Raw genomic sequence first — 23,644 nt, forward strand, 5'->3', positions numbered from 1 at the left:
GCTTGCATCTCTGATGGGGTTGGTGTTAATGTATTGTAATTGCATTTATATAGCGCTTAGTACCCCTGACTAGGCGTCAAAGCACTTTTGGCGAGTAGCACGCTACTCCGGAACCCATAAAGGAGTAGTGGTGAATTAGTATAGTGAAATATGAAAGTAATTTGAGTGGTGGATATTAGTCTGTTATTTGGATTGAGAGGATAGAGAACGGATAGTAGAGGGAAAAAGGTCTGCATTTATATAGCGCTTGTTACCCCTAATGGGGTGTTGAAGTGCTTTTTTGGTAAGTAGCACGCTACTCCGGAACATAACGTGTATTTGTAAAGCCCACGTTTACCCCGTCTGGGTCTCTTGGTGCTGAATAACGGATGTTTATTGTTACCCAACTCAATGGTACTCATTTTATCGACCTCAGATGGATGAAAGGCTGAGTGGACCCGCTGGGATTTGAACCTGTGACCATGAGGTCGAACACAGGCCCCTGCAGTGGATCCAATATTCCACTGAGCCACCAGACCCGGAACCCATAAAGGGTCATTGTTGAATTAGTATAGTGAAATATGAAAGTAACTCAAGTGGTGGATATGTTAGTCAGTTATTTGGACTGGGCAGTGTAGGGCATTGTATGCTTGTTTTTTTAGGAGAAAAGTTATAAACATATTAAACATATAGATCCAAGTACATGGAAGGTATATACATGGATAAAGGAAGTACGTAAATAATAATAATAATAATAATAATAATAATAAACAAGCTTATATAGAGCATGGCTACACTAGCTAGAGTGTCCCCGCGCTGCGACAAGAACCAGTTCCAGGCAGTGAGGTAAGGCAGAAAAGGGTCAAACAGGAGGATTACCAGATGGAAAAAGCCACGTCTTGAGCTTTCTCCGGAAAATAATATGTAGATTAAAGATGTATTAGATAAACTCTGGTTTTCAAGTGTTGTACTTTTTTTAAACATAATTATTCTACATATTTATACAAAGCAATACACATATATAGGTACATATCTATAATACAAATAAATGCTCATATACAGAGTGTGTGCATCTGTGGGGGTGTGGTGTCTGTATGTATGTGTTTTTCAATGTGTGAGGATTTTGGTGTCCCTGATGCAGAGGTCAGGCCCGGGACCAGGGTTTAATTCCCGCCTCGGCGGGTCTTGGGCTCAATTTCCTCTGACCTGATAATTCTCGCCTCAGTGCCTATTCTAATCTTGGGTCCCACTCTGCAACTCTAGGCAAGAGCTTGCTTATTCTCCACAACAGCCCCACCAGGGCTGGGATGCCTGGCTTCACCTTGGGGGTGCCCAGGAGTGGACATTTCACAGGGAAAAGCCCGGAAGGGTTCTGGGCAGCAGTGCGCTTTACAAGTACAAATTGATTTCATTTCATTTCATTTGTGTGAGCATCTAAGAACGTGTTGGTGTTAATATGTGCACATCCATAAAGGACAGAATGTAGGGATGTGAGAGGACTGTGATTTCAATCCAGGTCCATCCGAGGGAATGTGGTGTCTGTATGTATGTGTTTGTGCATCGTCAGGACGTTGTGGTGCCTGTATCTGAATCTATGCGTCGTGTAGTGACTATCTGTGAGTTGTGGGGTGTCTGTCTGTATGTGTTTGTGCACCGTCAGGACAGTGGTGCCTGTATCTGAATCTATGCGTCATGTAGTGACTATCTGTGAGTTGTGGGGTGTCTGTCTGTATGTATGTGTTTGTACATCGTCAGGACGGCGGTGCCTGTATCTGAATCTATGTGTCGTGTAGTGACTATCTGTGAGTGGTGGGGTGTCTGTCTGTATGTATGTGTTTGTGCATCGTCAGGACGGTGGTGCCTGTATCTGAATCTATGCGTCGTGTAGTGTCTATCTGTGAGTTGTGTGGTGTCTGTATGTATGTGTCTGTGCATCGTCAGGACGGTGGTGCCTGTATCTGAATCTATGTGTCGTGTAGTGACTATCTGAGTTGTGTGGTGTCTGTCTGTATGTATGTGTTTGTGCATCGTCAGGACGGTGGTGCCTGTATCTGAATCTATGCGTCGTGTAGTGACTATCTGAGTTGTGTGGTGTCTGTCTGTATGTATGTGTCTGTGCATCGTCAGGACGGTGGTGCCTGTATCTGAATCTATGTGTCGTGTAGTGACTATCTGAGTTGTGTGGTGTCTGTCTGTATGTATGTGTTTGTGCATCGTCAGGACGGTGGTGCCTGTATCTGAATCTATGCGTCGTGTAGTGACTATCTGAGTTGTGTGGTGTCTGTCTGTATGTATGTGTTTGTGCATCGTCAGGACGGTGGTGCCTGTATCTGAATCTATGCGTTGTGTAGTGACTATCTGAGTTGTGTGGTGTCTGTCTGTATGTATGTGTTTGTGCATCGTCAGGACGGTGGTGCCTGTATCTGAATCTATGCGTCGTGTAGTGACTATCTGAGTTGTGTGGTGTCTGTCTGTATGTATGTGTTTGTGCATTGTCAGGACGGTGGTGCCTGTATCTGAATCTATGCGTCGTGTAGTGTCTATCTGTGAGTTGTGTGGTGTCTGTATGTATGTGTCTGTGCATCGTCAGGACGGTGGTGCCTGTATCTGAATCTATGCGTCGTGTAGTGACTATCTGAGTTGTGTGGTGTCTGTCTGTATGTATGTGTTTGTGCATCGTCAGGACGGTGGTGCCTGTATCTGAATCTATGCGTCGTGTAGTGTCTATCTGTGAGTTGTGTGGTGTCTGTATGTATGTGTCTGTGCATCGTCAGGACGGTGGTGCCTGTATCTGAATCTATGCGTTGTGTAGTGACTATCTGAGTTGTGTGGTGTCTGTCTGTATGCATGTGTTTGTGCATCGTCAGGACGGTGGTGCCTATATCTGAATCTATGCGTCGTGTAGTGTCTATCTGTGAGTTGTGTGGTGTCTGTATGTATGTGTCTGTGCATCGTCAGGACGGTGGTGCCTGTATCTGAATCTATGCGTCGTGTAGTGACTATCTGAGTTGTGTGGTGTCTGTCTGTATGCATGCGTTTGTGCATCGTCAGGACGGTGGTGCCTATATCTGAATCTATGCGTCGTGTAGTGACTATCTGAGTTGTGTGGTGTCTGTAGCCCATTACGCGTGTCTTTGAGGGCTCTTGTAACTGAAGGTAGATTGCTATAAAGGTGTTGATTCCACGTGTGCATCTGTGAGGTTCTTGGTGTCGGTACGTGGGTATCAGTGATTGCTGTTGATCTGTCTCACCTGGGTTAACAGGTCTTACTCCTGTATTCGTCTCTTTGTTGATCTGTAAATTGCATGCTTTTCTGAGGGGTGGTAAATGTGTGCACGCCTCTGTGCATCCTTGAGGGTGTGGATTCTGTATATATTTATCTTTGAGTGCCGTTGTGTCTGTGTTTCTCCGAAGGGTGTCGAATCTGTGTGAAGTGTGTGTTCATCTGCGAGGTGTTTGGTGTCTCTATGTGGGTATTGTTGAGTGCTGTTGTATCCGTGTACTTCCTCTGGTGAGTGTTATGTCTGTGAGTGGGTATGCTGTGAGGACTGTGGTGCCCCCTTGCCTGCAACCGAGAGGTTGTGCGGTCTGTACGTGTGCCTCGGGGAGGAGTGCGGTGTCTGTATCTGTGTGCATTGGTGAGGGGGTTTGATGTCTCTGTGTGTGTACGCATCTGTGAGGGGTGTGGTGTCTGTAAGGGGCTAATTTGCATGATCTGCTGTCAAGAGCATCCTTCTTCCCGAGCAGCCAATGGGTTTCCTCGTGGGTACCAGCTGAGGCTGAGGAGCAGCATCCCTTCTCCCTCCCCGGCACACACACCGCATCCTTCCAGGGAGCAGCACGGGCCCGAGCAGCAAAAGGCTGGCACGGACAGAAAGGGGCACAACAAGGGCAAAAACGGAAAATTTGGGCTCCAGCTGCCCGCAGCGTCACCAAATCGACTGCCCATAGGGACTAAGAAACAACCCTCCAATCTTCTGCACTTTTTTAAATCGATTTTGCATTTTTTTCTCAAAATCACTACCACCTTTCGCTCTAATTTTCTCTGTTTCGAATATTTTCGAAATCTCGACTAACTCCTGTCCCCGCGCCCTCGCCCTCCGCCATAACAGAGGCCCCCACCCTGCCAAGCAGCAACGCTCCACCAGCGGGGGTGGGGAGCGGAAGACAAGGTCGAAGGAAATTCAATTTTGTAGAAGATTTTTTATACACATCTATATATTTTTTTGAATCTATTTTTGAGAGAAAACCCGAGCAACGCGAGAGAGAAGCCGAGAGGGCCACCGGGAGGGCGCCCACCACCTGCAGATTCTTCGCCTCGCTGCGCCTTAAGGATGGTGACTGTAGGTATTTGCTCATTCCTTTGTGCTTCCACCGTTTTTAGGCTCACTGTTTGCTGTTCCAATGTAATATTGCTGATGGGCGACCGGGGTGGGGGGAGGTGGTTGTGAGGTAGAGGTGGGGTAGGCGGCACTGAAGGAGAAAATATAACCCCCCTCCACCCCCCCCCCCCCACTGCATTGTTCTCCCTCTTACTAGCAATGAACCCCTTTCACCCCCGCCAACTAAATTCTATTCTATTCGAAACAGCCACCCTTTTTATTCTGCACATCAATCCCCCACCCACCCAAAACAATTCGATGGTAATTTTATAATTCCCAGTCCCAGTTTATCCCCCACCCAAAATGTGCTTATCAGATGTAACGAGTAAAGCGCCAAGCACGATGTCTTTATGGCTGGTGAGTGTTATTTCTGTTTACTTGCCAAATGTACATTAGGGAAAGACATCTCTCCCCACCCCGCGTCTTAGGGGATGTGGAGTGCACCAAGGCACAGCTGGGTGCGGCCACCGCTTGTTTGTCTTCTGGGCGCTAGTGGTGACGGGGGGCTTTTGTGTCATTCATTCCAGACCCTTTCTTTACTCATTGCTTTGGGAGCACGGATAAGAAGCACCCCCACTCCTTGCGGTTATAACGAGGGGCGTCAGTGCTGGCAGACTGGGTAGTCTGTGCCCCCCCCTTATTTCAGGATGGGGAGGGGCTGCTGAGAACCATCTCCCCTCACGTGCCTCTCTCCCAGCTCTCTCTCTCTCTCCATCACATCCCACAAAAGGCACAGGGTGTGACCAGAGTCTGAGATGGAGCGAGAAGAGTGAAGGAGGGGGAGATAAGGAGGGGGAGGGAGGATGTGACCAGGAAGGGAGAGAGCACGCGTGAGATGCAGGGAGAAGGTGCCAGATAAAGGGAGGGGAGCGGTATAGGAGGTGGACGAGAGACAAGGGGATTGGTGAAGGAAGGGGCAGGAAAGAACGCAGAGGGCGGGCGGATGGAGGGAGAGAGTAAGAGAAAGCAAAAGGCAGAGAAAGGGAGACAAAGAGAACTAGTGGCATGAAGGTGGGGGAAGGGACAGCAGTGATAAGGACAGAAGGCAATGGAAGGGCGAGAGACACTAAGAGCGATGAGGCGAGAGAGTGAAACAAAGGGCACTAAAGGAAAAGAGACAGCGAAAGAGGCAGGGGTCGTTGCAGGGAGATGGCCGTGACTGAGATGACAGTGTCAAGAAACGGAGACAGGTCCTCCCTGCGAGAGGCAGGTGCAGCCAAACATACACACAAAGACATGCAACCGACATACTAGAACAGAGCTTACTGGACCCACACATGCACACAGAAGGGCATGATGATGCAGGCCTCAAGAGACAGTCCCCATCACACACATTTACAAAAACACGTGTACTCTGCGAACTCCTCCCAGCATGCACCGCACCCTGGAGCAGTGCTGAAGGACAGCCACCGAGGCTCCCAATGACTCCGGCAGGGGGCACTAAGTGTGTGCCAAGGCCTGCTCTGGAGCTCGCCACCCAGGGCATGCAGCTAGTACTGCGCGCTCCTTGCACATAATATGACATCCATACGTGTATTTGCACACATCTGTATAATCTATCCCAGGCCTGGTGGAGTCTGAATGATGCAACCCAGGTGTAGCCCATACAAGTCCTGAGGTGACGTTTGTGTCCCCCACACTCACGTGTGCACACATGCATGACATGAGGACACGGGGTGAGTTGGTCTTCAGAGTGGTTTGGCAGTGCATGCTTAGGAGGAGATTTAGTCTCACATATGTCTAATGCAGCGCGATTCGTTTGGGATTTGCATGCCACAGCACACATCTTCGTCCACACATACGCACACGCGTGATATTTACGCCCAAAACAACTGGATTCTGGGGTTTGCAGCACGCGTTAGTATGCATATATGTGTGCAATTCAGGGCGGATCTTAGTGGGTTAGGGTCTGCTGTCCATGCATACTGTCCTATCTCTCTGTTTCTGAATGTTTTCTCATGCTCTTGTGTACGCACTGCCTGGTATATTGCCAGGGCTATGGTGGGTGTGGAAGGTTGATGGGGGTCGGCGGTCGCTGCTGGCAAGGCTCAGTCCAGTGCCAAGGAATGACTTGCACCCGATAGGGTGGGCGTTGCAGGGTGGTCTAGAGTTGGGGCTGGGGGCGGGGGGGACATTTTGCTGCCATGGAAGGGTGTGTGGGCAGAAAAGGGAGTCGGAGTGCGGAAGCCCTTTGTCAGAGCAGGGTGTAGTAGCTGGCCTGATGCCAGTAACCACGCCAGCTAGTGACAAACGATGGCCCAACCTTCAGACTAGGTGCCCCAAGAGAGATGCAAGCACCGGGGGTCCCTCGGGAGGGGGGAGGGGGTAAGAGACACACGCATAAAATAGTGGGGCAGAAACACATGCATTTGAGAAGAGTCTCACGCCAGTGTCTACGCTGGTCACTTCTTTCAAGACCTAAGCAAGGACATTTTTGGAAACTGGATGGACTAGAATTGACAATTGCCACAATAGACGAAAAAAGGGGTTCCAATTCGGCTTGAGGATACGGCATGGCATGACATGACCTGCGGGTGACCTTGAGGAGGGCATGGGAGCGGTTGACGTTGCACCCGAACGCAGAGGAGTGCCCTGTCACTTGTAACACACTGTTGGGGTGACATGGTGGGTGGGAGGGAGCCAGGGGGAAAGAAAGAGCACAGGGGGGAAAGCACAAAGCTCTCCTTCGGAGAGGAGCGATACAGGAGCCTGTTCTCGCAACAAAGGGGCCAAATATGGCACGTGTTGGCTCCTTGCGCGCGACATTGGAAGCAGAAAAGACATGTCAGGAGACCTTGAAGAGGGCCGCAAAGACATGCGCCTCACTGGCAAGGTTATTTGTGCCCTCAGTGCGGCTGCGCGCAGCTGCCAGACAAAATGGCTGCTCGGCGAAGCGACGACGGCATTCCCAGCTGCACCCACAGAACGAAGGAAATGTGACATTTCCGCGTTGTTGAAACTGAGATGGCCCATGTGCACCCTATTTGGGATCACATTCAACTGTGTTTTTTTGGGCGGGGAAGGCCGAGTCGGCTGAGCGTTGGTATTCGGCAGTCTGAGAGAATGAGAGGGAATGTAGGGTCAGTTCTTTCAGAAGCCAAATCACTAGCAAATACAAACAACTGTATACAAACTGAACTCAAACCATCCAAAAGCATGCCCCATTTTTGGCCTATGGACGAAGGGATCCCAAAGGAAATGTGCCCGCCTTCTAGCAAGCACCTGCATATTTAGAGCCCCTGCACTCGACCTTCATTGTCGGTCCTATTACCATACTTCACGAATAATTCAACTGTGTCTTTCTTTTGTGACAACTGAAATACTAGAGACAGGAAGAGGGAAGGCGCATCTCTGGAGAAGAGCTTCTGAGTCAATGTGTTTGGCGTTAAGTGGTGCGAAAGGAGGCAAGAGAAGTGACGAGTCGGACTCTTTATCTGGAATTTCCATGTATTTTTCATGCTAGGCCCAACAGATGACCCCGCCTCGGACCTGCACGGAGGGGTCTGTGATGGATGTGTGTGGCTGTGCTCATACTAGCCAATTAAATAATTCCTTCTTCTAAGGTGAAAATAATACCTTTTATTTATTTTGATTCTAGAGTGACCAGTGAGGCACCTCCTTTCATAGGCACGACCTTTGATTTTTGATATATCTTTAGGTCTGCTTAGAGACAGCTGTAGCTGTTTACTAAGTAGTGTATCATAATTACTCAATAACGTAGAAACAGATAAAATGGGAACCTCATCAGCCATTGGCTGCTGTAGGAGCCAGAAAGAATTGTAATCCAACCATATTATAGATATTGGGAGTTGTAACTGCAGTCGTGACAAACTGAGCTTTTCCATTTTAAAATGTCTGATTTGTTTCTGCAGTGGATTCAGATATAACCATCCACAAAAGACTCCAGTGACCACATAACAACGGACATTCTAAATGGGAAGATTATTCAACCGTTTTCATATGTAGTTTCAATAAAAGTGTTTTAGGCGTGTCCAGAAAGTTACCAATTTTGAACTGACTCAGAGTTCTTCCGAGAGGTGACTCCAGATTCCGAGAGACTGACATGTGGATAAATTGTTGACTTTTTGCTATTTTTGGGGGGGCTTTGGGTTTTCTAATAGAAAGCTGGATTTGCCCCAGTGCCTCTTTCTGTACATGGAATTTGTTTTTCAGGTAGCTGGGAAGACCAGAGGAAAGAACTTTCACCCTGGCCTGCTTCGTTATTGCCACTATCAAGCTGCAATAAAAGTAGGGCTGATTACAAAGCAAGGGATACTAGGCTTTCGTTTCTCGAGTAGAAGGAGCAGGAGGGAGATGGCTTTAGTAAGTTTAGAAAACCCAAAGGCTCAGCCACAACATCATCATCGCTGTGCCCTTTCCGGCACGTTTCTAAAGATGGAGCTTTCAGGCGCCTCTGTGACTCCACGTTTCGCCATCAAGGCACATCATTGTTTTGCAAAGGGTAGCTTGGATACCAGGTCCCTGGTGCCCTCACCTGGCCAACCGGGACACCCTTGCATGATGGTTCAGCGGAAGCCAGGTGATGCAGTGCGTCAAGCTGGCTATGCAGGAGCTGATTATGGACCGTGGACATTTGCAGACCGGCTTCTACCCGTTCTCCCTGCTCTTTGTCATCCTCATCCACCACTCTCCAGCAGTCTGACGGTATTCGTAGGCCTCCTGTCTGCCAGGGGAAAGGGAAGGTATTCGAAGAGCGAGTGTTGAAGAGCTTGCGTTGAGTGTAGCCTGCTCCAGGGTGGTCTTATGCTACAAAAGCCAAACAGCCTTCCAACAATAACTAGATGCTGTATTAGTTTCTTCCTAAGAGCCAGAAAGTCACCATGTGGCATGGGGTATTGGAGCTCCTTCTGCAGCATTCATTGGACACCTGCTGCTCTTATTCCTTTTACTCCCCATCCACGGTCCTCTCCTCTATGGCTCTCATCCCTTGGTCTCCTCCAGGCACTCTTCTGCCATCATTCTCACCCCAGGTTCCCTAAGCTGCTCTTATTCCTGTTTCTCTTCCTTCCCTCTGCTTCTCCAATTCTGGACCTCCTCCCTGGTGCTTAGCACTCCTCCCCCTCCCCTGTAGATCGCAGTCCCGGTTCTCCTCTAGGCACCCCCCTGTCCTCCGGCTCTCACGCCGGGTCCCCCGTTCTGTTGCTTCTCTCACTCCTTCGCTCTTATTTCCGGTTCTCATTCCTGCTCCGGGGTCCGTCACTTCCCCCGAACGTTGCTGTCCTTCCTCGTTATCGCATTCTCTTGTTGTTTTGTTCTCCTTCCTTTTACGGCTTCTCTCCCCCTCTTATTGATGGGTCGTGGTTCTCCCTTCTCCAGTTCCTGGCTGGAAACGACTCTCTAACCCCAGCCAGAGTTGAGAGGCCTGGTGTCTGTCCATCCGGGGACACTGGCTGCAAGCGGACGGGGAAGAAAGCGCTTATTTTCTCAGTCATATTTTGTTGCCGGACCGACATCTTGGTGTTCTCTTCCGGAGTGTCCATTGGTCGCTTCGGGGCCTATCCCAGCGCCCGCCAGGAGCCCTCTAATTACCCCTCTCTGTGCCCCTCCCCCTCGGAGGTAAATTGGCAGCAGGTTTTGTGGCCCCGGTTGGCCTTTGTGAGGCAGAAACAAAGGCACGCGGCCCTCAAAGGCGCCCGCCACTTCACTCAAGCGGCCGCCATTGTGCGGGGCTCATCTGCGAGCAGGCGAATGAGGCCCGAGGCGGCCACTGACTGCGCCGGGAGGGGGCGTGCTCGGCGAGGGGGCACGAGCGGCGGCCCAAACCGTTCTTTATTGTGTCCTCGCGTACACCGTACACAGTCTGCTAGGATCGGGGGACACAGTCTGCTAGGATCGCGTACACCGTACACAGTCTGCTAGGATCGGGGGACGCAGGCTGCTAGGATCGGGGGACGCAGGCTGCTAGGATCGGGGGACGCAGGCTGCTAGGATCGGGGGACACAGGCTGCTAGGATCGGGGGACACAGGGTGCTAGGATCGGGGGACACAGGGTGCTAGGATCGGGGGACAGGGTGCTAGGATCGGGGGACACAGGCTACTAGGATGGGGACACAGGCTACTAGGATCGGGGGACGGGGGACACAGGCTACTAGGATCGGGGGACACAGGCTACTAGGATCGGGGGACACAGCTGCTAGGATCGGGGGACACATGCTATTAGGATCGGGGTACACATTCTGCTAGGATCGGGGGACACAGGCTGCTAGGATCGGGGGACACAGGCTGCTAGGATCGGGGGACAGAGGGTACTGGGGACATAGGGTACTAGGATCGGGGGACACAGGGTACTAGGATCGGGGTACACAGGGTACTAGGATTGAGGGACACAGGCCGCTAGGATCGGGGGACACAGGCTGCTTGGATCGGGGGACAGAGGGTACTCGGGGGACACAGGTTACTAGGATCGGGGTACTAGGATCGGGGGACGCAGGCTGCTAGGATCGGGGGACACAGGCTGCTAGGATCGGGGGGCACAGGCTGCTAGGATAGGGGGACACAGGGTACTGGGGGACACAGGGTACTAGGATCGGGGTACACAGGGTACTAGGATCGGGGGACACAGGCTACTAGGATCGGGGGACACAGGCTGCTAGGATCGGGGGACACAGGGTACTAGGATCGGGGACACAGGCTGCTAGGATCGGGGGACACAGGCTGCTAGGATCGGGGGACACAGGCTGCTAGGATTGGGAGACACATTCTGCTAGGATCGGGGGACACATTCTGCTAGGATCGGGGGACACATTCTGCTAGGATCAGGGTACACATTCGACTAGGATCGGGGGACACAGACTGCTAGGATCGGGGGACACAGGCTGCTAGGATCGGGGGACACAGGCTGCTAGGATCGGGGGACACAGGCTACTAGGATGGGGACACAGGCTACTAGGAACGGGGGACACAGGCTACTAGGATTGGGGGACACAGGCTACTAGGATCGGGGGACACAGGCTACTAGGATCGGGGGACACAGGCTACTAGGATCGGGGACACAGGCTACTAGGATCGGGATACACAGGCTACTAGGATCGGGGTACACAGGCTACTCGGATCGGAGGGCAGATGAAAGATGCGGAAAGCTCGTTCGTTAGAAGAAAGCCCCAGCCTGGCTAGCTCACGAGGAGGAGACGGGAAGACAAGTTTCGGGCATGTTTGTGGGGCCTACAGCACACACACACTGTGCCGCTTGCAGAAACATCCCACAGCAGTTATATCCCATGCCACTGCGATGCAACCCTTTAGGCCCTCCTGCGTGACTCACCCTATTACTGTCTGGAATGCGGCTGCCCGCGGCTGTCCCCTATAAGGGGAGCGCTGATTGGGTTTCCACAGTGCTTGGCTCATCAGGCGGGCAGGGTAGCATAGGTTAGTATGGCTACCAGCCTTCGGATCGCCCATAAGATAACCCACCATAATTTGCATACTGTTGTATGTAATAAACCTGCAGCCATATTTTCTCCAAACAAAAAGGTGTGTGGTGTATTTATTTATGTTTGTCTTTTCTACTTTGGTGCGGGTGGGAATCATCCTGCGCTGATAATGAAACTATGACCTGTTCCTTCGTTTCTACCCTTCTCTCTCACTGTACTACAGCCTGGAGTAGTAAAGGCCTTCCGTGGGAGCGTCAAACATTCTATGTCGCTTCAGGGGATGAAGACTGCATCGCTGCAGTAAATAAAGAACATGAAATGAAAAATTAAATTTATAGAGCGCATAGACTACCCGTAGGCCTTGCAGCGCTTTTAACTGAAATCCAAGGCAGCCAACTAGGGTGATTAACAGGCACTACCAAACAAGTGGGTTTTTAGAGACCTCCTGAATGCCATCCGGTTATTGCGCTCTCTGAGGTTAAGCAGAAGGGAATTCCAAATTCTCGCAGCATTGTGTGAGAATGAGCGGCCGCCCCAGCGAGCTTTGTGTATCTTGGTTGTGGTGGCCAGTTGCAGCGAGCCGGAGCGCAGGGCTCTAAGGGGAAAGTAAGGAGTAGCTAAAGGGTACATTATGGCTGGACCTGTTCTGCCGATTCCTTTTGGACAGGGCACATGGCCTTAAATTGTACCCTAGCTGCCACAGGAAGCCAGTGTAGCTTTTTCAAGGCATGTTTGGCCGACTGCCAGCGCGGAATTTGAAAAAGCAGCCGGGACGCACAGTTTTGGGTGACTTGGAGTTTATTAATCACTGCCACCGGGGCTCCCAGATAGAGAGCATTGCCATAATCCAGGCGGGAGAGTATCAGGGCCTGGACCATGATTCTCCTCGCCTGAAATGGGAGCAAGGGGAGCACCTTCCGGAGCATTCTCATCAACCCAAAACAGATGGATGCGGTTTTGGTGGCCTGAAAAGTAAAGTCCAGTGATTTATCGAGCCAAACTCCCAGGCTCTTTATCTCAGATTTGGGGAGGGGAGGGGGGCCTAAACACATGGGCCAGATGGAGACCAGACTGGTAGGTGAAGGATTGCCCAGTAACATGACCGCCGTCTTCTCTCCATTCAGTCTGAGGCAGGAGGATTTCATCCATTTAGCCACTGCTTCTAAACATGAACTCAGCGTGCTAGACGACCCCTCAGAGTGGTCTAATGAGACCACCAACTGAGTGTCGTCTGCGTAGGTGACAATACGGACGCCAAATGGATGAACTATCCCCGCTAGGGGCCTCATGTAGATGTTAAAAAGTGTGGGGCTCAAAGCAGAGCCCTGAGGAACCCCACAACTGAGTGGCTGTTTGGTGGATACAGCCTCACCCTCAAACACCTGGAAAAAGCGTTCATCCAGGAAGGATGTAAGCCATGCCAGGGCCGCGCCCGAAACTCCCATGCCCTTCAAACGATGTAATAGGGTAGCATGGTTAACCGTGTCGAACGCGGCGCTGAGATCTAATAATATGATGGCTGCTTTCCCTACCCGGTCTAACACGGTTCTTGTTTCTTCGGTTCCTGCTAGCAAAGCTGTCTCAGTCCCGTGTTGGGGACGGAAATCCGTCTGAGAGACACACAGCAGACTATTAGATTCCAAGTAGTCTACTAAGATGCTATCTCAGACATTTCTGTTCTCCCACCCTTCGCCTGACTGCATCCGTGCATGACATAAAAAAAAGTTTCCCAGATATTTCACCCTGTATCGCCGCGGGGAATGAGGAACTCCCGAACATTTCTACCCCTCTCTCTCACTGTACCACTGCAGGAATAAAGATGACAGGATGTGTCTACCCCACTCTCTCACTGTATCACCGCAGGGAATAAAGGATACCGGTTATCCATCCTTCTTGCATCTCACTTTCTCATTGCAAGGTGACAAAGAGTATCTCAGATATACCTCCACCTCACAGTATCACCAAAGGACATGAAATAACATGCCAGACATGCCTACATGTGTGTCCCACCAGATCACTGCATGGAAATAAAGCACATAGTGTCTCGCCGTATAGTTGCATAGGTTTCTGTACCCTTGTTCCACACTCTGCCACAGAAGGCAATAACCAGCATGGAAAGGTGGATGGGTCATTGCTTCCCAAGTAAGGCCACACCTGGATTACCAAGTCCAGTTCTGGAACCCCGCTCTCGAGTACTGCACCCAACTCTAGCAGCTACCTTTAGAGCATTAGTTCGGCTGTGGAGGCCACATCTGGTTTATTGCTTCCATCTTTGGATGCCTTACGTCGAGCCTCTTGCTTAGTTCTAGAGGAATTACCATGGGTTCTGGAAGCCCATTCTAATCCTTTGTACAGCTGTGGAGATCTCCTATGGAATATTGTGCCAAGAGCTGGAGGTTCCATGTGCAGTATTGTGCCCAGCACTGAAGGCCTCGACTTGGCCACTGCATCCCATTATGGAGGTCACTTTTGGGTTATTGTGTTTAGCTCAGGGGCCTCACCAGCTCACCTGGAGATCTGCAGCCAGATCTGAAGGTTTCATCTACAGCAATATGTCTATTTTTGGAGGACACCCTTGGGGTATGGTGCCGGTATCGCTGCACTTTTCTGGAGGCATAACCTTGAGTATTTCAGTTCTTGAAGCTTTTTTCAGGTTTATTGCGTCTAGTTTTGGAGGCTTACCTGAAGCGTTTTGCTCTGTTCTCGATGCATCACTGGATGTCTTTTCTTCTATCCTGGTGGCATTTCCTGGAGAACTATGACTGGGTCTGAGATTCATAGAGTATTGTATAGTGCTCAGGTCTGGAAGCTTCAACAGCCATATCATGTTAAATTCTGAAGTGTTTCACTGAGTGTTGTCCTGTGTCCAACTCTAGAGGCTTCATCTGCAGTGTCATATTCATCACTGGAGGACTCGCGTGGACTACTGCACAGTGCACACTGAAGGCTTCATCGACGATATGTCCAGTTCTGGAGGTTCATGTAATGTACCGTGTCGAGATCTGGAAGTATCATCTTCTGTATCAAGTCCGCTTCTGAAAGTCTCAAATGGAGTATGGTCTTGTGTCCTGTTCTACGGTCTTTCACCGAGTACTGTACTGCATCCAGTTCCAACACACCTCCTCTGGAGTAATTTGCCAGATCGTTATAGCCTGGTGAAGAGAGGTAAAGACAGCACAGAGGTTGACCCTGATGGTTTTAGGAGGGCAGCAGGAATACTTCTAATTGTCCAGTCGCCATGTTATGGCCAACCAACATTTTTATTAGGTATGAGTTTCAAGGATACCATAAAGATAGTGCTTAATTTGTAAAAGAATAATTGCCAGAGCTCAGAGTTTTGCTCAGAAGGCATTGGCCGGCCCTACAGGCATTAGGTGCCGAACACCAAGGCTAGATAGTCTTAATTCCACCCTATGCCTTTTTCATCTACCACCAAACACCCCAAACTTTTTATCTAACTCTCGTAGTCGTTTTTTCATCCCGACTTCTCACTTTGTCACAATTTTTTTTGCCTTTCTCGTCCTCTTATTTTGTTTTTTCTCTTTCTTGCTCTGGGTAAAAGTATAATGAGTTAAAATATGTCACCGTCCCTAAAAATGAGTGTCTGTGGACCCCACCTGAACCACCAGCTCAAATTAAGCACTTCATAAAGAGTCCCAACATCAGCAATGGAAAGAACATTTGAAAGCCAGTGTCTGCCTTTTTTACATACCCATCCCGTTTCACTGTATGCCACTTTCTCAGATAGTCAGTTTTTTTTTCATGGGGTGTCAGCATAATTGGGACTTGTCTATTCAGTACTTTTGTATAGACCACACATGCATAATAGGTATTCACGTCATTATCCTTTAAGCATCTTTCACCTTTGCGATGCAAGTCTGCACCTTCGATTCACCTATTCTGTTTACAGTCTTGCATCACTTATAAAGTGCTCTGATGCCCCTTGGGGTCTTGTGCACGTCATAGAAAACCAGGAAGAAAAACAATCAACAACGGTGGCGCAGACTGGAAGAGAAGAGATGGCTGCGAGATTGCAGTAATGAGAATAAGAAATCACTAATCACCATGCCAAAAATAAATACGACTAGCTCGGATGCAGAGGCCAGTTTGGGACAGATGACGACGCATCTCGTGTATGCAATGTGAAACACATGGTTACACCCTGTGGCAAGGCCAATGCAACTCGTTAATATCTGAGAAACAGGTGGTTCTCCCCTGTACTTTTGCCTGAAACGAAAAATACACCAACCAAATTTCGGAGGCAACTGCCTTGTATTTTGAGAGTACTTGCTGCATTCTCCCTTGGCCTAAACTTTGATGTGACAGGTCCCTGCCTGTGGCTTAAACGCAAGACGGGAGCCACTGGTCCTTCCAAATCCGAGCCGCTCTATAAAAGCACGCCGGGCAGCGTTTTCGAAGCTATCTGCAAGTGGAAACATGCGAAAATGTACTTTTTGTAAGTTATTCCGAAGTTTGCCCGTGAACCAGCGGCTGTCACAGCTTGCCACGCCTAACCTAGAATATGTTATCTGTTCCAAGAGGTCAAAGATCTGCAGCTAGGCCGACAAACGTTTTTGTGAAGTCAGCCAAATGAGCAGAACTGCTTTAGCGGGGCCTCAACGCTGTTGTGTTCAAGCAAGAATTCTTAGCAAACACGTTTTATTTGTCAATTTCACTCCACCCCTAGTGCTCTTGCCAGCAAGGTGTGATGCAGGCAGTTGTCTCCAACTGATGGGACAGTGTCATGGCAAAGACGACTGCTCCTGCCTACAACTTCACCTGGACAGTCGAAACAACGAGAGGCAATGTAGCCAACGCAGTTTATTGGTGGAAAGTCTAAAACTACCAACCAACACCCTTTATTCGAAGTATTTATTGTATTATTTGTTTTGTTATCAATGAACCACGCAGGGTAGTAATGAAGGGCTGTACAACTAGCTTTACAACACATCTGAAGAGTGAGACACGCAGAGATCAAGCAGTGTATAAGGGTAGAATTGGCATCTTTCGTTAAGTATTCCTCACACAAGTGAGATTACGGGGAATCCAGGGATTCTTCGAGAATAGGGGCCATGAAGGACAATAAGGATGATGTATTGAGACCCAAACCTTAATCATCTGTGGCTTGGATCTATAATTCAAGCCACAGATGATTGGGGCTTCTGAGTGATACCTCACTCAGAAGCTGTCAATCTCTGGCGGCTCTAGAATCACTAGAGGCACAAACAATCTTCTGCTAAAACCTCGAAGATTCTGGAAGGAAAAAACGTATAAACGCTCTTTCTCAGGAATGGCACCCAGAATCTGGAACTCACTCCCTCCTGAAACCAGGCTCATCTCCTCCACCACACTTTTTAAGAAAGAAGTAAAAGCTATTCTCATGGCCAAATACACTTGACCTATTATCGTGGATCCTTAAAGACTCTACACCGATCTGCATTATTCTGCTCAAACTCTACGACTATGTGTTTCACCTGTATTATTGACTTAACTGGCTATCTATGCACACATTTATCTGTAATATTTACATTATTGATGTACCTGTTCTACTTTTCTCCCTCACGTACCTACCCATCTCACTTATTACGTCTTGTTGGTATTCCCGGCTTTGTAAAGCGCTCTGATATCTGCAAAGATCTTGTTCGCGCTATATAAAACTTTCAAAATAAAATAAATAAAAATAAAAATAATGGGTGTGCCACCAACTAATGCCAGTATTCAGGCATCATGTTATTAAAATATATAACTCCTGGATTACAAACTTTTAATATAATCTTGTGTGCACAAAGCTTGTTCGCAACTCCTTAATGCGGAAAGACATTCTCTAAAAATGTAGTCTTGACAGAATCTTCCATCTGCTTTGTATGAATGGAGTAGCCTATCTCTCATGTAAGCACCCCGTGAATATGGGGATGATGACGTTCTGCATAACATATCTCTCAATTCCCACACAATGAGTGGGAGGTGGATGACACCATATGACGCAAAACCAATCAAGGAGTAAAATGCACACAGTGCAGTTGTAGGTGAATTGTATGAATTCAGTAAACCTATGACATCATATGTGATTCATGGACAGTGTAATGGGGAATTTTGATTAGGTGTGCACCATAATTTGCAAGTTTTGGTATTAGGTGAAGCCTAGTAACTACAATGTCCTGCAAAATTAAAACTTTAAAGGAAATCGCTATGATTTTTTTAAAAATAACAACTATTATTTTCTCTTTTGATTAAGGAACCATAACTTCTCTTTATCAAGGTTTTTTTCTCATAACTTATTTGGGCTTTTCAACCATGTGCGATGGGTTGCAGACAAGTCTTTCGCACAGCCCATACCCCCAGTATGCACTGTGCAAAACTGAATCATCTAAACAAAGGGCTTCTGGTAGGGCACTGGGCCCTCCCCAGTACATTCAGGACCTCTACCCCAACCATAAGGCTCACAGAACCTGCAGCATAGAGCTAGCTTTTCAGATAGAATGGATACCACCATGGATTTGTGGAAATTGAAATGGCCTGCTCAACAAAATGTTCCCTCAGGCAATCACATTTTAATAATTTTTGCATTTTTTATCTTCGGATCCATTTTGGATCCCAGAATAATTTGCTAATTAACGATCCAAGCATACAAAGGATTATTACTCCAAAGCCCATCTAGCATATTTTTGTAACACACATATCTCAAAAACTACTTGAGGGAATTTACACACACCTCAAAAAGGAGCTAATTCAAACACATTTCTATCTGCATTTTTTTCTCTAGTCTAAGGAAAAACACCCATAGAACTTAAAATGGGAAACTTTACTTTTTGGTCATCCTAAATAATTTTGTACCTCTGAACTGATTTGAACAACTTTTTAAATGAAGACCATAAGCTGGACAGAGCACAAATCTGACAATTTTTAGGCATATTCCTCAAATAGTGCAGAAGTTAGTAGAAAATGAGAAAATGCTACAGCATTGCTATTGCCATCACGTAAAATATCTACAATAAAAAGCAGTGCCAGCAAAATTAACCTAAGCTAAGCAGAAAATGTTAAAGAGAGAAAAAAATCTAAAACCTGAGAATAGTATAATGACAGGCCAACCAACCCTGCATAAGAAAAAATGTAGCTACTTGCCTCGAATGCCAATTTGTTTCGGTGTTCAATATTTGACAGGGCTGTTTCAAAACATTATCTCGTTTATCAAGTTCTGTTAATAATTTAACATGGAAAACAGATACATACTCACTTCTTTGTGCTAGTCTACAGCTGTGTACCATTCCTTTCCAAGAGCAGATCTGCAAAGAAGTGAACAAATCAATTGTCTAGATATTCCACGTTTCTCTTTCAACCCTCTTCAAATACCAATACTTTCCACTGACAATGGATTTTTTTTGATTTGAACAAAAGTAAATACAGAAATTTAGCAATGTTCTTTCAATCAATTTTTTCGTTGAAATCAACCCGCTTGAGAGAAAATTTGTGTTAGATTCAATAAATGAATTGATTTTGTCTGGTGAGTTGCAGCGCACATGCAATCACAGATTCATTATTTTGGAAAATGTATGGATCTTGGTATGCCGTTTCATCCAAGATAATTTACATCCCTGTTTGGCATAGGTAAAATTTCTTCAAACCAGAATCTTGGGATATGTTATTGAGAATAATGGCTATTATCTCCGGCAAAGCCATTGGAGTTACTATCAAGTGAAATTTATTAAATGCATTCCTCCATCCATGCAAAGAAGTGCAGAGTCTTATTTTCTAAATATAAGATCCATCTTTAATTTGTGACCCAGGAATCACAATGTCATGCAAATCTCTTTGCTTGGAAAGTTTAAAACTTCCATTGTTGAAATTTTGACAGCCATGTCTTGTTTTCCACACGCCCTATGATCTGGAGGGAAAAATAAGTTAGTGCCTAATACACATAGACATTAATATTTTGAAGAATGGCAGCATTCAATTGGTTAATTTCCATAAGTATGTTACAGAAAGGCATTGGTGCCAAACAAATATATCCAGTGAGCTCTCAGTAACAAGAGCACATAGGTAGCTAGGACGTTACAATAGAGGCCTGCTGTAGAAGTTATTTATGTATTCCACTTTTTTATGGGGGGTGGGGGGATTTTCCTCATGTTTTTGGAAGTTATACATTTGTGCTATAGACTGACTCCAGTGTGCAAGTTCTACTCAGGGAAATATGGATATTTGGGAGGGAGGGTAGCAGAATTTGACTTGAGAGGGGGATCGTTGAAGTTTGTGTAGAGAAGGGAGGCTTGGTCTAGTGGGATGATGGAAGGCATGAAGGGAAGGTGCAGGCTGTTTATGGTTCCAGCCAAAATTCAGCCATCTAACCCGAATGTTACACACAGATCTTGGAGGCAGATGCTCAGCCCACAAAAGATCCCGATGAGCATATAAATTAAATGTTTATTCAAAGAATTATATTGTGTCTGTGATGAGTGTTTACAGTATCGTGCAGGCGCCTCACTGGTTATATTGTACAAACCCCTACTCATTTTTCTAAGAAGTAGTTATTATCTAATTGTCAAAAATACTGTTCTATTTATGTCGAGAGGAACAGAACAGCACAGTCTATTCTGGAGAGCTGGGTATTCATGTGCACGATATTATTATCAACAATTACATCATATAGAAATTCTGCTAAAAATTGTCATGTCTTTTACAGGATGACAGTAAATTCAACAGATATCCTCCCAGCAGGCTAAAAGTGAGCACCCCTTCAAACACAGCTTTGATTTTACCTCCTCCAGACCAAATGCTCAGTTACTCCCACCCCAAAAGCACGTCTATCCCCATGCCTCACCCCAAAGAGTATCAAAGTTTCCCTCCACCCCAGATCTAGCACCGGACTGCTCCTCCACAAACAGAGAGTGTGCTCAATTGACATTTTTTTCAAAGATATGCCAGCTTTCTCTGCTTCCTTTACTTTAAATGCCCAAATTCTCCTCCCTTAGAGAGCGTTTAAAGAGTCTCTTCCAATGACGGAGCGCATGTCTGGTTTATCCTCTTCCCGAGGCTATGCCCCTGCCTCTTCCGCAACGCAAGTGTCAGATTTCTCGTTCCCCCTCATTGTTTGCGTCAGATTTCTACCACTCATGCTCCATTTCTACTTAGTATACATTTTGAGTTTGTCCTCCTTCCAGCACAGGTATCTGATTGCTCCTTTCCCTCATCCACACCACATATCCAGTTTCTTCTCCTTCTAACCTTGAGCGCATATTTGAGTTTTCCTCCTCTTCAGAGAGTATATCAGATTTTTCCATCTCCTTATGTTCGTGGCTTATTTTTGTTCCTCTCCCACTTTGCGTGCCCGATATCTCCTCCCTGAGTGCATGGTTGATTTCATGGTCTCCTTTAGTGAGCTTGTCCTATTTCATTTCTTTGGGCGTTTTTAAAATGGAGAGCCAGCCTAGAAGACCAACAGAGCACTGCTAATAGCAGGAAGGGGGTAAGTACAGAGTCGATAATACATTTTATGAAATATTAGAAATTACAGGTTGAACAGAATTTGCAGGAGAAATGTTTTCCTTCTATGTGGTTGCATTGCCTCCAGTAGGCAACAGGGGCATTTCGGACAAAAGTAAGAAGGACGAGTGCTGTATTCTGTCCAAACTTATACGGGAATGTTGTACCAACATTCTCATTCTCAATAATATTTAGACTGAAATTTACACTGTTGGCCAGTTGGCAGACAGACTCCATCCTTGTGCCGTCCTACTAACAGACTTATCCACCTTCTTGCTGGCCTGGTGTTTCAGAGAAGGATAATTCACTTGTGGCGAGCTCACCCACTGTGCTAACCTCATCTTCTTGAAGGAGGAGAAACTTATGCACCTACTACTTGGCCCAGCTGGCAACAAGCTGACCCGAAATGCTAACCTGGTTTTCATCAAGTAGGAGAACCGTATAAACCAATCTCTTACCCTGGTCTTTCAGAGAAGGATGGTCTTTGGCCTTTTTTTTGCATGGCTAGGCATTTTAGGCAGCACTCCCCTATTTTAGCAAGCTCATTCTAGCAAAGGCAGTTTTTACTCATGCTTGGTTTCAGTTTCGTCCAGCAAGGCGGCAGCCAAAGTCCCACCGGGCCCTTCCATCCCAACATAGCAGTTCTTTTTTTGAATAGATAAAGGCAGGAAAATTGCATGCCAGAACCCAGGAGAATGGATGATGCAAACTTGTTCTGACATTTTTTCTTTGCTAGCTCTCTAGAATCATGATTGCAAGCTCAGAAATTGAGTGAATGTGGTTGGTCATTTGGCGACCACAGACAGATAACTTGCATGCAAGAGCGTAGTGTTTTTCTGGAAAGGATTACTTTGTTACTGATGCAAAAAGCATTACAACTTAATGCGACCTGGGAGAAGGAGACCACGTCAAACATCTTATGATTAATAGGGTGGTCGCATAAAAGATAGCCCTTAACTGGGCTAGACTGAAAGCTAATTGGCCAGTTAATGTCCCTTTGCTAACATTTATGTTTGAAAGGACCAAAGCTTGCGTGAAGAAGCTTGGATGGGCAAAGGGACAGAAGTTTCATCTTGCTTGATACAAAGCAATTTGGATCATTATATTTACATGGTACTTGAAAACCTATTTGGGTGGTTTCAGAAACTGAGAGACTTCCTGAAGTTTGCGACAGAGAGACAGCACAGCTGTTCAAGGTCATGACTGAAAGACAAGCTCAGATCTCTGCCTCGGAGGTTTCCTCATGCAGGAGATCAGATTCTGCTTTGGCTGGATTCCATGTGTAGGAGACAATCCCTATCCCATATTGGATGATACCGAGCGGGATCTTAGGCGGTGAATGTCTCAACTATGACACCTTCAGGATACATTTGGTGGTGTTGCCATTTTGGTGGATGCAGGTGTCTTGACTGGCCAGTATTGCCTGAGGTGTTCCAAATAGAGTCTGAATCACATAGGTTGGGAATGAGGCCATGAGGCACCCCGTATGCTGAGAGGAGCAAACATGGGAAATGGTAGTTTCAAACTGGTTGAACTGCTTTTTTAAAGAAACAAGCAAAAGGCAAAGCCTACGCAAGACCTATTGGCTTTGCCAATATATTTAAGAAATGTTGTAAGCCAATGTGGCGGCTGATTAGCATGGCTAAAAGTTAGTGGAGTAAAGTGGAGTGTCGTAAAGTAGAATAGCATGGAGTGTTATGGAGTGGTCTAGAGAGCCCTAGAGTGGCATATAGTGGTGTAGATTAGAGTTGAGTGGCCTAGAGTGGAGTGGCATAGACTGGAGTGGTGTATAGTGTTGTGGAGGTTGTAGAGTATCAGAGTGGAAGCGTGGAGTAGAGTTGCGTGGAATAGAGTGTTGTAGAGTGGAGTGGCACAGAGTGCCATGGAGTTGTGTAGAGCAAAGTGGAGTGTCATAGAGGGTGTTGCGTGGAGCAGAGTGTTGTAGAGTGGAGTAGATTGTGGTGGAGAGGCATAGAGTGGAGAAGTGTAGGACAGTGGAGTAGAGTGGTGCAGAGTTGAGTGGCATACTGTGTCAGAGTGGAGTGGCGTATAGTGGTGTAGATTAGAGTGTAGTGGTGTATAGTGTTGTGGAAGCAGTAGAGTATCAGAGTGGAAGGGCGTAGCATGGAGTAGAGTTGAGTGGAATAGAGTGTTGTAGAGTGGAGTGGCACAGAGTGACATGGAGTTGTGTAGAGCAGAGTGGAGTGGCATAGTGTTGCGTAGAGTGGAGCAGAGTGTTGTAGAGTAATGTTGAGTGGAGTAGATAGTTGTGGAGTGGCATAGAGTGGAGTAGTGTAGGAAAGTGGAGTAGAGTGGTGTAGCGTTGAGTGGCATACAGTGTCAGAGTGGAGTGGCGTAGAGTGGAGTGGACCATAGTCGCATGGAGGGGAATAGAACGAGTTGCTTAGAGCGTTG

The 23,644-nt window shown here is 47.3% G+C and overlaps 1 protein-coding gene and 1 long non-coding RNA gene across 11 annotated transcripts in view; one reads left to right on the forward strand and one right to left on the reverse strand.

The window, feature by feature from the left end:
* Positions 1-23,644, reverse strand: part of LOC147748497 (uncharacterized) — a 272,878-nt gene that overhangs the window by 138,174 nt on the left and 111,060 nt on the right. The window contains exon 4 of the long non-coding RNA XR_015309398.1: positions 18,987-19,035. This is a non-coding gene — a long non-coding RNA (uncharacterized LOC147748497). The remainder of the gene's footprint in view (positions 1-18,986; positions 19,036-23,644) is intronic.
* The window catches only part of ELAVL3 (ELAV like RNA binding protein 3), a 136,868-nt gene continuing 117,033 nt past the window's right edge, over positions 3,810-23,644 (forward strand). For all 10 annotated transcript variants that reach the window (XM_086962696.1, XM_086962680.1, XM_086962713.1 and 7 more), the window contains exon 1: positions 3,810-4,322. In XM_086962696.1, the coding sequence (XP_086818822.1) occupies positions 4,314-4,322 (9 nt within the window). In that variant the 5' untranslated portion in view covers positions 3,810-4,313. The remainder of the gene's footprint in view (positions 4,323-23,644) is intronic.

Source organism: Lissotriton vulgaris, chromosome 1_1 (genome assembly GCF_964263255.1).
Source record: "Lissotriton vulgaris chromosome 1_1, aLisVul1.2, whole genome shotgun sequence".
Taxonomy (NCBI): domain Eukaryota; kingdom Metazoa; phylum Chordata; class Amphibia; order Caudata; family Salamandridae; genus Lissotriton; species Lissotriton vulgaris.